This window comes from Protopterus annectens, chromosome 4.part0 (genome assembly GCF_019279795.1).
Source record: "Protopterus annectens isolate FY-2018-M chromosome 4.part0, PAN1.0, whole genome shotgun sequence".
In the NCBI taxonomy this organism is placed as follows: domain Eukaryota; kingdom Metazoa; phylum Chordata; order Ceratodontiformes; family Protopteridae; genus Protopterus; species Protopterus annectens.
Genome location: NC_056733.1, coordinates 1,602,115,735 through 1,602,129,329, shown reverse-complemented (window position 1 = coordinate 1,602,129,329; position 13,595 = coordinate 1,602,115,735). Strand labels below are relative to the sequence as shown.

At 43.2% G+C, this 13,595-nt stretch overlaps 1 protein-coding gene across 1 annotated transcript in view; it reads right to left on the bottom strand.

Annotated features, from left to right (window-relative positions):
• NDST1 (N-deacetylase and N-sulfotransferase 1) overlaps positions 1-13,595 on the bottom strand; it is a 1,661,305-nt gene that overhangs the window by 631,785 nt on the left and 1,015,925 nt on the right. Inside the window, exon 10 of the mRNA XM_044069371.1 lies at positions 2,410-2,506. Within this exon, the coding sequence (XP_043925306.1) occupies positions 2,410-2,506 (97 nt within the window). The remainder of the gene's footprint in view (positions 1-2,409; positions 2,507-13,595) is intronic.

Here is a 13,595-nt window from a genome sequence, read left to right as displayed (position 1 = left end):
TGGGGTACTTAGCTTTAGACGTTTTCAGCTGAAATTCAACTTCTGGTAGCGACCGATCGGCACTCATGCGAACTGCTTCTGCTACAGGCTCCACAGCAAGAAAGACTGATGTAATGACGTTGGCTGCCTTGCTTTACAGCACTGACGACCTGACATCAGACTACACGCGACTGCATCCGACGAAAAAAAATTACTCTGGTATTCGGGCCGATTGAGGGCTACCAAAGCAGTGATAACCTACAGGTGATGACTGCAACAGTGAAACATGAAGAACATTTATAATTCATAATTCAAAGTGGAAAGGAATGATGCTGACATGGGGAGGAAGCTCAAGAAGTAAGGAGAGATTGGGATTTTGGATGCAGACTCTTAAGGAGAACAACCAAAATCATACAGAATATTATACTCATAAAACAGCAGGGAGTATTCTAAGAACCAAACCAGCAAGTGAATGGAGAAAATTAATTTTGTCGATAGGGATGACTATGGTCAGGGATATAGATAATAGGCAAGAGGGGGCTGGAATTTATTGCAGAAAACTGGCAAAAGAACCAAGGTATTGGGAACAAGTGACAAGAAAGGGAAAGATAATAGAATGGGAAGAGGCCAGGAATTTATTTGCACTGCAGGTTAGAGATTGCATTCCCTATCAAGGACTGACATCAGAATATAGGCAAAGAGAAAGAAATAGAGGGCTCCGAAATGACCAGCACTGGTAGAGTTTTTAACAGAATCTAGAACAGAAGCTGTCATTAAAAAAGGAATAATTAGTAAAGCATATAAAATAGTGCATGACAATTATAAGAATCACAGGAGTTTAGAAAGGATTGGGAAGAGAGATCAGATAAGCAATTCAGGAGGAGACAGTGGGGGATATATGTTTATCTCCCAAATATGCAACAAAATCTAGATGATTTAGGATCTTTGCCTGGAAGTGTTTACATAGGTATTTTATACCTCAAGTAGCATCCAAAGAATTTTTCCTTTGGTGGATATCAAATGTTGGAGGTGTGAGAGGCAAGACAGAGGTAGATGGGAACATATTTTTGGGAGTGTAATGAGGTGGCCGCCTTTAGGGATTCTCTGCAGGCCGCTCTGTCATCTGCTGGATGAGTGGATCGAACTGACTGGGGAGATGATTTTTTTGAGTTATGATACAGAATCAGAATTGCTTAGACACAGTAAAGCCTTACTGAGTCTAATTAAGGTTGCTGCCAAAAAAGCAATTACTAGAAAATGAAAATAAAGGTCTAGACCAACTTTACTAGAAGTAGTGAATATAGTAACAGAGATAAAACGACTGGAAATGTGATCTTTAGAAAAGGGAAGGAGCAAAGGAAAAAAAATGGGAATTGTGGGAACAATTTATACAGAGAAGGAACGAGGTTTAAGAGGTAAGATTTGAATGAGCCATAGAATGCTTAACTGACAATGACTGGAAGGTTTATAAGTGCTGTATAATGTTTGCAACTACAGTTGTTTCAAGGGTGTCTATGATGTAAACTGTTTGCAAATAAAGTGGTATCATTTTGCATGTTTTTCATTTATATACATTTAAGATTGCCTTTGCCATATATGAAAATGTAATAAATATGTTTAGGGGGAAAAAAGACCTTCCATTCAGACTCTGCTACATGAGATCTAGTCACTCTTGTTGATAATTCCTCACCCTTTTGCAGTCATGTCTTAGCAGTAGTTCAAAAAGCCTTTCAAATGGCTCATCAAGTTGCTATAAGCATCTCCTCTGGATCCAAAATCTTAATTCTCCTTTATTCTTATCACATCAGACCCATTACTGAACATAACGCTCCTTTTGCTATTCCTTTGTTTAAACATACCACTCAACTTGAGAGACCTCAGAGATTTTCAGTCATGAAAGATCCAACCTTCAATGACCTATTCCTCCACAAAACAAAACAAAATATTCCCTATATAATTAGTCGGAACTAAACAGTCACCAACACATATATAAAATAAGCTGGCAATACAGATCTGGAACAAACGTCCACTATACATCAAGCAGTGTAACACCCTGGATATCTTCAAGGTAAATGAAGACAACTTGATTGACAGCCTCAAATTCTCCTCTGGTCAATCTTGTGTTGTTATCCTTGATGCTGGTGATAACTTTTGAATATGGGTTATTGGCTGATTGCTAAATACTTATCTATCCAGCTATGAACATGTAAGATGAGCAAATGTTGACACCAGCCTCTCATTTTCATCCCTCCTAGTCAGCTCTTTCCTATGCTCAGGCTGTTAATCAAACCAAGGTTAAGAGAGAGAGAGAGTGAAGCAGCAGTCAGGGCTTTTAGCCTCTGCACAATGGAGCCACATGATGCTACATCTGAGTCTGATAGAAATATAGTCATAACTGTACTCTGTGTATTATAAATTGGCTCACTATACCTGTTTTCTGGGGGCCAATAATCAGCAACTTGGGAAAACGATCACAAGTCTTCTCTTTTGACCAAATATCTTTATGCCTTTTATCTTCACAAGGATCCTGAAAGACAACAAAATTCATGTTCAGTAATGAAAAAGGAGGATAATGTGACAAAGTAATGTCTACCCCTCTAACATCCAAAAATATCTTGTGTTCTATGACATATAAAGGGACTATCTTGAGAACGTTACAAAAACACAAAGCCTTCTTAATATCCCATACAATGATAGGCAGGCACATTTTAACCCAAAGGCTGTTAAATGTATGTCTCTCAGATTATTTGTATATAGTGACTGGTGTATTACAACAAAATGAAATTATTGTATTTGTTGAAATAATGCATGTATTGTATAAATTTATCTTGACAGACAGCAACCATAACTGCAGACTAAATTGGTTAGGATTTAATTTTAAAAAGGTGGCAGTGCAAAAGTTGCAGACAACAAATAAACAACATTCAGAAGGAGGAGGTACATGTCAAACTAAATTTCATACATGTTCTTATGACAAGGTGTTTTTACGAATCAGCACAGGTTTGCCTTAGGGACTATGCAACAGTGCACCACCTGCGGTGTGTGTGAAATTCTACAAATCACCACATGCTTTATACAGTACTCCTGTATAACCTGTGAAAAAGGACACCACAGTACCTATCCCTAAACTCCAGTAATCCTTGCTGCAAAAGAAAGGTATATGTTAGCTATAAAGGTCTCAGTAAAAATACTAAGCAAATATAGCCTACTCAATGCTTTTTCTTTTAATACAGAAAGTATAGCTGTGTAAAATCTTACCATAACAGTGGATGTCAGTCTCTTCACCGTTGCAATATTCATAACCTAAGGCATTTCCCAATGTCCAGCCAGTGAATTCACTTCTGAATCTCGAAATACTGAAATATCAAATTTCAGGTACCTCAAGACCAGAACTGCAAAACTTTCAGTTGATTGAAAAGTACAGTTTTGTACCTACCATAAATGTAGATGTTCGAAGATCCACATTGCTGCAGTCATAACTTATGGGTAGTCCGCTGTCCTCGGTCGGCCCGAATACCAAAGTATTAGGCTGGCGTCGGTCATGGGCGCTCAGATCTGATGTCAGTGCGTCATGGTATTAAAGCGCATGACCGACGTCATATCCTCAGTCTTTTCTTGCCCCAGATGTCAGAATGCCCTAAAAAGAAAGGCCACAGCCAAAAATAGACAAACCTCCAAAAACCCATGTGCAAACAACCTCTACCACCCAAACCATACAACCACTCCTAAACTACAGAGGGGAAGGAGGGAGGGTAAATTGGACTGCAGCAATGTGGATCTTCGAACATCTACATTTATGGTAGGTACAAAACTGTACTATGTTCTTCATCTCACATTGCTGCAGTCATAACTTATGGGTAGAATCCCAAAGCAAAGGTAAAGGGAGGCTGGCAAAATCATAAAGCATTGGGAGCTGCTAACATGCCCTGTAAGACTGCAGTGGCAAATCCAGCCCTAGACTTGGAATAAAGAGGTAGATGGTAATGTTTAGAAAAAGTGTGCACTGAACTCCAAGTAGCTGCCTCCAAAATATCTTTAGTAGCTACCCCCCCTTAAAAAAGCAGTAGAAGTGGCAGTAGCCCTAGTGGAATGAGGTCTGATTCCAGCCGGAATCTCTTTACCATGATGAGAATAACAAAAAGCAACACAATGGCCAATCCACTTAGAAATAGTTTGTTTTGAAACAGGTTTCCCCTGAGAGCCCAAAGCGAAAGAAACAAACAACTGTTGAGACTGTCTGAACCCTTTAGTCTTGCTCAAGTAATAACGCAACTGCCTGTGAATATCCAAAGTGTGCAAAATTTTCTCCCCTTTATTTTGGGGATCTGCATAAAAAGTAGGCAAATGAATAGATTGGTTCAAGGCCACATTTGAAACCACTTTAGGCATAAAAGTAGGGTTAGTACGCAGAGATACCCTGTCCTTATGAAAAATTAGGAAGGGTTCAACTGCCATTAGGGCCTGTAATTCAGAAACCCTTCTAGCAGACGTAATGGCCAACAAAAAAGCAGTCTTCCAAGACAAAAACTTTAACTCAGACGTAGCTGCAGGTTCAAAAGGAGGTAAAGTAAGTTTTTCCAACACAAAATTGAGATCCCAGGAAGGAGTAGGAGCTCTACGCGGGGGTCTTATGTTCTTTGCCCCTCTAAGGAATTGCTTAAACAAAGGATGAGAGAATAATGGTGGGTCACAGTCATAGTGAGCAGAAATAGCTGAAGCATGAACTTTTACAGAGGAGAAAGACAAACCCTTGTCTAATAATTCTGTAAGATATTGAAGAGAAACACTCAAATTAGGCCTGGAAACATCAAAGCTTTTTGCTTTGCTCCAAATAAAAAATCTCCTCCATTTATCAGCATAAACCTTCCTTGTACTAGGCCTTCTGGCCTCCAAAATAACATTCAAAACTTGTTGAGGAAGCTGCGACCCTCCAGGTTCTAGAACAGAATATGCCAAGCTGTTAGATGCAGGGACTGAATCCTGACATTTGCCCTCCTGAGACAAAAGGTGTGGAATCAAAGGCAAAGGCCAAGGCGGCTCCCGTACTAAACTCCTCAGCAGAGGGTACCAGTGCTGTCGAGGCCAATCTGGAGCTATCAGAATCATGGAGGGCTTGTCCTGTCTGACCTTCAAGAGTACCTTGGGAAGGAGAGGCAGAGGCGGAAAGGCATAGACGTGAAGATTGCTCCAACTGAATGACAGAGCATCCACTTTCCAAGCTGTGGGATGAAACATTCTTGTGCAAAACTTTGGCAACTGGAAATTTAGTGGAGAAGCGAACAGATCTATGTCTGGAGTCCCCCATATCACTGTCAACTGTCGAAATACATGAGGATCCAACTTCCACTCGTGGGGATCCACTATCTGCCTGCTCAAAACATCTGCTAAGGAGTTCTGTGCTCCTGGTAGAAACCTTGCCTGAAGAGTGAGGTGCAAACTGAGAGCAGTCTCCCACAAAATCATAGCTTGCCTGCAAAGAGGGTAAATGGGTTCCCCTTGCTTGTTGATGTACCACATGACAGTTGTGTTGTCTGTTTGAATCAACACTTGCCCTGGGTGAAGTAAATCCTTGAAAGCCATCAATGCAAATTGCACTGCTAACATCTCCTTCAAGTTGATATGTAAATGTTGAAGTCTGGCAGGCCACGTGTCTTGAACCCATTTTCCATTGAGGTGTGCTCCCCAAGCCTTGTCCGAGGCATCTGTCGTTAAGATCTGACTCGCCTCTGGTCGGGTCACAGAGAGTCCCTTGTTTAGGTGACATTCCTGAGCCCACCACAAAAATTCCTTTTGAATGCAAGGTATTATTTGAATGACAGTGTCCAGATCGTGGCAGTGTTGTGTCCATACATTTTTGAGATACCATTGCAGCTTCCTCATATGCAGTTTTGCATTGGGAAGCACTAGAATACAAGATGCCATGAACCCCAAGGCTTGAAGGACTGTCCTTGCAGTCAGCCTGGACCGTAGAGACAATTGATGGAAGTAAAGTGTCAGGTTCTTTTGTTTGTCCGGGGTCAAAAAAGCCATCTGGGAAGCTGTATTCAGTCTCACACCCAGAAAGCACATCTCCTGAGAGGGTACTAGACTGGACTTTGTTTCGTTCACAGAATACCCTAGGCACCTTAACACTGCCATAACATACTGTAGATGGTGAAGAAGCTCGTGCTTGTGTTGAGCAAGAATCAGGCAATCGTCCAAATAAGGATAAATCTGTATTCCTCTTAACCTTAAGAAGGCTATCACCGGAGCCAGAACCTTTGTGAACACCATGGGCGCAGTAGATAAGCCAAAGGGCAATGCAGAGAACTGATAATGTAAAGTCCCAGCTCGAAAACGCAGAAATCTCCTGCAACTGGGCCTGATAGGAACATGAAGATAAGCCTCTTTGAGATCCAGAGTTACCATCCAGTGATCTTTGCCCAACAGAGGCAGAAGTTGTTGCAACGTCAACATTTTGAATTTTGGAATGTCCAGGTATGTGTTGAGGATGGATAAATCCAAAATCGGCCTCCAAGTGTTTCCTTTCTTTGGTACTAGAAACAGGCGAGAATAAAATCCTAGGCCCACTTCTGACAGAGGGACCTGCTGTATAGCCCCCATTTGAAGAAGTAAAGAAATCTGTTTGTGAGCCTCTACCCTTTGCTGAGGAGGAACGTCTGGCATGCCTTTGAAAGGAGGCAATGTGTGGAAATAAAACTTGTAGCCTCGGTCTATAATGTCCAACACCCATTTGTCCTGGGTGACTAAAAGCCAGTTTTGCTTGAAGAGTGCCAACTTTGCTCCCAAAGGAGCTGCCAGACAGGAAGGATCTGGCAGCTGAAAATGCAGGTCATTGGGCCTGTTTACGAAAGGACTGGCCCCTGCCCTCACCTGTAGATTGTGCAGGGGAACTCCATGTTCTAGGCCTGAAAGAACCCTGAGCTCTGCCCCTACCACGTCTAGATCTACCCCTAGACTGTAAATCAGAAGAAGGGTAAGCCCATCCCTTAGTAGGCCAATTCCTGCTAAACTTAGGGGGCTGCACCTGCAAAAAATCTTTAACAGTCTGCATAGACTTAGCCTTGTCTTCCATTTTCTTCAAGACAGACTCCACAGGAGAACCAAACAAAACTTCAGACTGCAAAGGAGCATCCAAAATTCTAGCTTTAACATGCTCTGACAAAGTCTGATCCTTAAGCCAGGCGTGCCTGCGGATAACTGAACCAGTAGCAGCCACCCTGGAAGAAGCCTGTAAAGCATTGAAAAGTACAGTTTTGTACCTACCATAAATGTAGATGTTCGAGGATCCCCATTGCTGCAGTCCTTACTATTGGGTATAGTCCGCGTCCAGTCGGCCCGAATACCAGAGTATAAGGCTGACGTCGGTCAGGGCGCATTAGACTGATGTCAGTACGTCAGGGTACTAATGCGCATGACCGACGTCATATCCTCAGTCTTTTCTTGCCCCAGATGTCAGAAGACCCTAAAAAGACAAGGCCCAAAATACCTGCACCAAAAATATGTACAATATATACAAGAATATATACAAAAATATAAGCATGTAACCTCACCTACACAACCACCCCTAAACACAGAGGGGAAGGAGGGAGGGTAAATTGGACTGCAGCAATGGGGATCCTCGAACATCTACATTTATGGTAGGTACAAAACTGTACTATGTTCTTCGTTCCCCATTGCTGCAGTCCTTACTATTGGGTAGAATCCCAAAGCAGAGGTAAGGGAGGCTGGCAAATCATAAAGAAGCAGGAGCTGACAGCATGCCTTGCAAAACAGCTGTGGCAAAACCAGCCCTAGACTTAGAGTAGATAGGAAGGTGATAATGCTTAGAGGAAGTATGCACTGAACTCCAAGTAGCTGCTTCCAAAATATCCTTAGTTGCCACCCCCCTTAGAAAAGCTGTTGAAGTGGCAGTAGCCCTAGTGGAATGAGGCCTAATCCCAGCTGGAATCTCCTTGCCATGATGGGAATAACAAAATGCAATGCAAAAGCCAATCCACCTAGAAATAGTTTGTTTTGACACAGGCTTGCCCTGTGAACTCAAAGCAAAAGAAACAAACAACTGCTGAGACTGCCTGAAATCCTTAGTCCTGCTTAAATAATAACGCAATTGCCTGTGTACATCTAAAGTGTGCAAAATCTGTTCCCCTTTATTTTGGGGGTCTGCATAAAAAGTAGGCAAATGAATAGTTTGGTTTAAAGCCACACTAGAAACCACCTTAGGCATAAAGGAAGGATTAGTACGTAATGATACCCTATCCTTATGGAAAATCAAAATGGCTCTACTGCCATAAGGGCCTGCAACTCAGACACCCTTCTTGCAGAAGTAATAGCCAACAGAAAAGCAGTCTTCCATGACAAGTATTTCAATTCAGCAGTAGCCGCAGGCTCAAAAGGTTGTAGAGTAAGTTTTTCCAACACAAAATTGAGATCCCAAGCAGGAGTAGGAGCTCACGTGGGGTCTTATATTCTTTGCCCCTCTAAGAAACTGCTTGAACAAAGGGTGCGAAAACAATGGTGGGTCACAATCATAGTGAGCTGAAATTGCTGCAGCATGAATCTTAATGGAAGAGAAGGACAAACCTTTGTCCAATAACTCAGTAAGATATTGAAGAGCCACACTCAAATTAGGCTCAGAAACCTGCAAATTCTTTGCTGTACTCCAAAATAAAAATCTCTTCCATTTTTCATGTACACTTTCCTTGTACTAGGTCTTCTAGCTTCCATAATCACATTTAAAACTTGTTGAGGAAGTTGAGACCTGCTGTGTTTCAACACAGAATATGCCAGGCTGTTAGATGAAGAGAGTGAAGCTTGACATTGAACAGATGACCATCCTTCTGAGATAACAGATGAGGAATCAGAGGTAAAGGCCATGGAGGCTTCCTTACCAGACTCCGTAGTAGTGGGTACCAGTGTTGCCGAGGCCAATCTGGAGCTATCAAAATCATCCTTGGCCTGTCTTGTCTGACCTTTAATAGTACCTTTGGAAGAAGAGGCAGAGGAGGAAAGGCATACACATGAAGGTTTTTCCAACTGAAAGACAGAGCATCCACTTTCCAAGCTGTGTGATGAAACCCCTTTGTGCAATACTGTGGCAGCTGGTGGTTTAGTGGAGAAGCGAACAGATCTATGTCTGGAGTCCCCCATGACACTGTCAATTTTTGAAATACATGAAGATCCAGTTTCCACTCGTGGGGATCCATGATTTGTCTGCTTAACACATCTGCTAAGGAGTTCTGTGCTCCTGGCAGAAACCTTGCCTGAAGAGTTAGTTGCAAGCTTAGCGCAGTCTCCCATAAAATCATTGCTTGCCTGCATAGAGGATAAGAATGTGTTCCCCCTTGTTTGTTGATGCACCACATGACAGTTGTGTTGTCTGTTAGAATCAACACCTGCCCTGGAAGAAGTAACTCCTTGAAAGCCATTAATGCAAACTGGACTGCTAACATCTCCTTCATGTTGATATGTAGATGCTGTAGTCTGGCAGGCCACTTGTCTTGTATCCACTTTCCATTTAGATGAGCTCCCCAAGCAATGTCCGAGGCATCTGTCGTTAAAATCTGACTCGCCTCTGGCCGGGTCACAGAGAGTCCCTTGTTTAGGTGACATTCCTGAGCCCACCACAAAAATTCTTTTTGAAGGCAAGGTATTATTTGAATGACAGTGTCCAAATCCTGGCAGTGCTGTGTCCATACATTTTGAGATACCATTGTAGCTTCCTCATATGCAGTTTGGCATTGGGAAGCACCAGAATACAAGATGCCATGAACCCTAATGCTTGAAGGACTGTCCTTGCAGTCAGCACGGACTGATGAGATAGTTGATGGAAGTAAAGTGACAGACTCTTTTGTTTGTCCGGGGTTAAAAAGGCCATCTGGGCTGCTGTATTCAGTCTCACACCCAGAAAGCACATGTCTTGAGAGGGTACTAGACTGGACTTTATTTCGTTCACAGAATACCCTAGGCATCTTAGCACTGCTATAACATATTCCAGATGTTGTAGAAGGTCTTCCTTTTTTTGAGCCAGAATCAGGCAGTCGTCCAAGTAAGGATAGATTTGAATTCCTTGAAGCCTGAAGTAAGCTATCACTGGAGCCAGAACCTTTGTGAATACTCTGGGCGCAGTAGATAAGCCAAAGGGCAATGCAGAGAACTGATAATGAGAATTTCCAGCTCGAAACCGCAGATACTTCCTGCAACTTAGCCTTATAGGCACATGAAGGTAAGCTTCCTTGAGATCTAAAGTTACCATCCAGTGATCTTTGCCCAGCAGAGGTAAAAGCTGTTGTAACGTCAACATCTTGAACTTGGGAATGTCCAGAAAAGTGTTGAGGAGAGATAAATCCAAAATTGGTCTCCACGTGTTCCCCTTCTTTGGTACTAGGAACAGGCGAGAATAAAATCCTAGGCCCCTTTCTGATACAGGGACTGGCTGAATGGCCCCCATCCGAGTAACTGAGAAACTTGCTTGTGAGCCTCCTTTCTTTGTGGAGGAGGAACGTCTGGCATGCCTTTGAAAGGGGGCATTGTATGGAAATAAAATCTGTAACCGTGGTGAATGATATCCAACACCCATTTGTCTTGAGTAATTAAATCCCAATTTTCTTTGAAAAGAGACAGTCTTCCTCCCAAAGGAGCTGCCAGACGAGAATCTACTGGCAGCTGAAAAGACAGGTCATTGGGTCTGTTTACGAAAGGACTGACCCCTGCCCTCACCAGAAGTCTGAGCAGGTGAACTCCCTGTTCTAGGCCTAAAAGAACCTTGCGCCCTGCCCCTACCACGTCTAGACCTACCCCTAGACTGGGAATCATAAGCAGGATATGTCCACCCCTTAGCAGGCCAATTTCTACTAAACTTCGGTGGCTGCACCTGCAAAAAATCTTTAACAGTTTGCATAGACTTAGCTTTGTCTTCCATTTTCTTTAAAACTGCTTCCACAGGCGATCCAAACAACACATCAGACTGTAAAGAAGCATCCAAAATCCTTGTCTTAACATGCTCAGCTAAATTCTGATCCTTCAACCAGGCATACCTGCGAAGAACAGAACTAGTAGCAGCCACCCTCGAGGAGGCCTGTACAGCATCAAAACCACATTGCAAAGAATGCTTACCCACTTGTTCAGACACATGAACCAAATCCAGCAACTCTTTACACTCAATACCTTCCGCCAAAGCATCCACCTTAGATTTTAATTGTGAAAGGAGATAATTCTGATATTTTAGCATGTGAAACTGACAATTCAACGCTCTCATGGCTAGAGTGGAAGAAGTATACACTTTCTTTCCCCACCTATCCAAAGCCCTTGCCTCTTTATCAGTGGGAACAGGATTTTTAACCACAGAGGCCTTAACACCTTTAGGCCCTTGAGAAATAGTTTCTGGGTCCGCCCTAGGACTCTTAAACAAATACTTATGAGCTTCGGGCACCCTATAATACCTATCAGGCTTAACAGGAGCAGGAGGCAAAGAGTCAGGGTTCAGTGAAGCCTCTGCAAAAACATCTTCCACCACATTCAACACAGGAGGAATAGCTAAGGGCCTATGCTGGGGTAAAAACAAGAATTCCCTAAGCCTTTTCCTGGAATCAGAGTAATCCTGGCCTTCCCATTTAAAGTGCTCCCTCATGGAATGCAGAGTCTCTGAAAATGAGAAATCCTCAGGAGGAGAAGCTGTAGGAGTGGAAACATCCACATCAGAATCAGAATAAGTAGGATACTCCTGTAAGTCTTCTGCAGAAGACTCTGAAGCCTCTGAACACTGTTCAAAACTATCAAACTCCGGTTCCACCCTAGGCCTCTTATCAGGCGGGGGCATAGAACCTCTAATCATAGTAATCAAATCTTCTGCCAGTTTAAGCATATGTTTCTTAGGTACAGAACCCGAAATGCTAGGAGAAGCCCCCACTGAAGCTGAACTAGGCCTACCTCTCAAAGAAGTTTTGGCAACAGAAGGAGAGGCTCTAACTACCTTGGGAAGAGAGGGAAGAACAGTTACCTGAGAAGCCCCCTCAGCCTGGCCTACCTCCTGAGAAGGCACATCCTGTAACAGTAAAGTTTCTGCCTGAGACTCCATGGAAACTCCTGGCAAAACCTCTGGCTCCACTGAGCCTTCTAAAGAACCGACGTCCGGGACTGCCGGTTCATCAACCCTAGGCTTCGCTGTTTTGTCCTTGCGCTTCTTGGATGAAGCGGGCGTCGGAGCATCCGACGGCATTTTATAATTGCAACGCTTCCCAAACACTAACCTGGCACAGTCTAACCTCCTCTTAATAGTGCGTTTGTTAAACCTAGCACAAGAGCGGCAACCAACAACGTCGTGCTCAGGCCCTAAACAAGGTATACACAAGGTATGGTAATCCCTATGAGGTATCTGTTTCCCACAAGAAATACAGTTATTCACTTTTTCTGACATCCGGTTAAATACTGAGGCAAGAAAAAACCAAAATGTTCCCAACGGGTACTTAGCCAACTCTGTTTCGGTCTGAAACTCCGGTTTCGGAAATATTTCAGAACGCCAACCTGCACTCGCAAAACTGCTTCTGCATCGGACCATGCGGCAAAAAAGACTGAGGATATGACGTCGGTCATGCGCATTAGTACCCTGACGTACTGACGTCAGTCTAATGCGCCCTGACCGACGTCAGCCTTATACTCTGGTATTCGGGCCGACTGGACGCGGACTATACCCAATAGTAAGGACTGCAGCAATGGGGAACGAAGAACATCCACACTGCAAAGAATGCTTGCCCACCTGATCAGAGGCATGAACCAAATCCTGTAATTCCTTACACTCTATGCCCTCTGCCAAAGCATCCACTTTAGATTTTAACTGAGTAAGAAGAAAATTCTGGTACTTCAACATATGAAACTGGCAATTCAAAGCCCTCATTGCTAAAGTGGAAGAGGTATACACTTTCTTACCCCACCTATACAAAGCTCTAGCATCTTTATCCATAGGAACTGGATTCTTTACAACAGAAGCCCTGACACCCTTAGGTCCCTGGCTAATAGTTTCTGGGTCAGCCCTTGGGCTCTTATACAGATATTTATGAGCCTCAGGCACTCTGTAATACCTATCTGGTTTAACTGGCGCAGGAGGCAAAGAGTCTGGATTAAGGGAAGCCTCAGAGAAAACGTCTTGAACAACATCCAAAACAGGAGGTATAGCTAAGGGCCGATGCTGTGGTAAAAACAGAAATTCCCTAAGCCTCTTTCGGGAATCTGAGAAATCCTGACCTTCCCATTTAAAATGCTCCCTCATAGAATGCAGGGTTTCTGAAAAAGAAAAATCCTCTGGAGGAGAAGCAGAAGGACTGGAATCCTCTGCATCTGAATCAGAATAAGGGGAAAAATCCTGAATGTCTTCAGCCGAAGACTCTGAGTAATCTGAAGCCTGCTCCAAACTTTCCACCTCTGGCTCCACCCTAGGCCTCTTATCAGGAGGGGGCATAGAACCCCTGATTAAGGAAATTAAATCTTCTGCCATTTTAAGCATGTGTTTTTTAGGCACAGAACCTGCAGAACTAGGACTGACACCTGTGGAAGGCAAACCAGGCCTGCCTTTGGAAGGTACCTTAGGAACAGAAGGAGAAGGCCTAACCACCTTAGGCAAA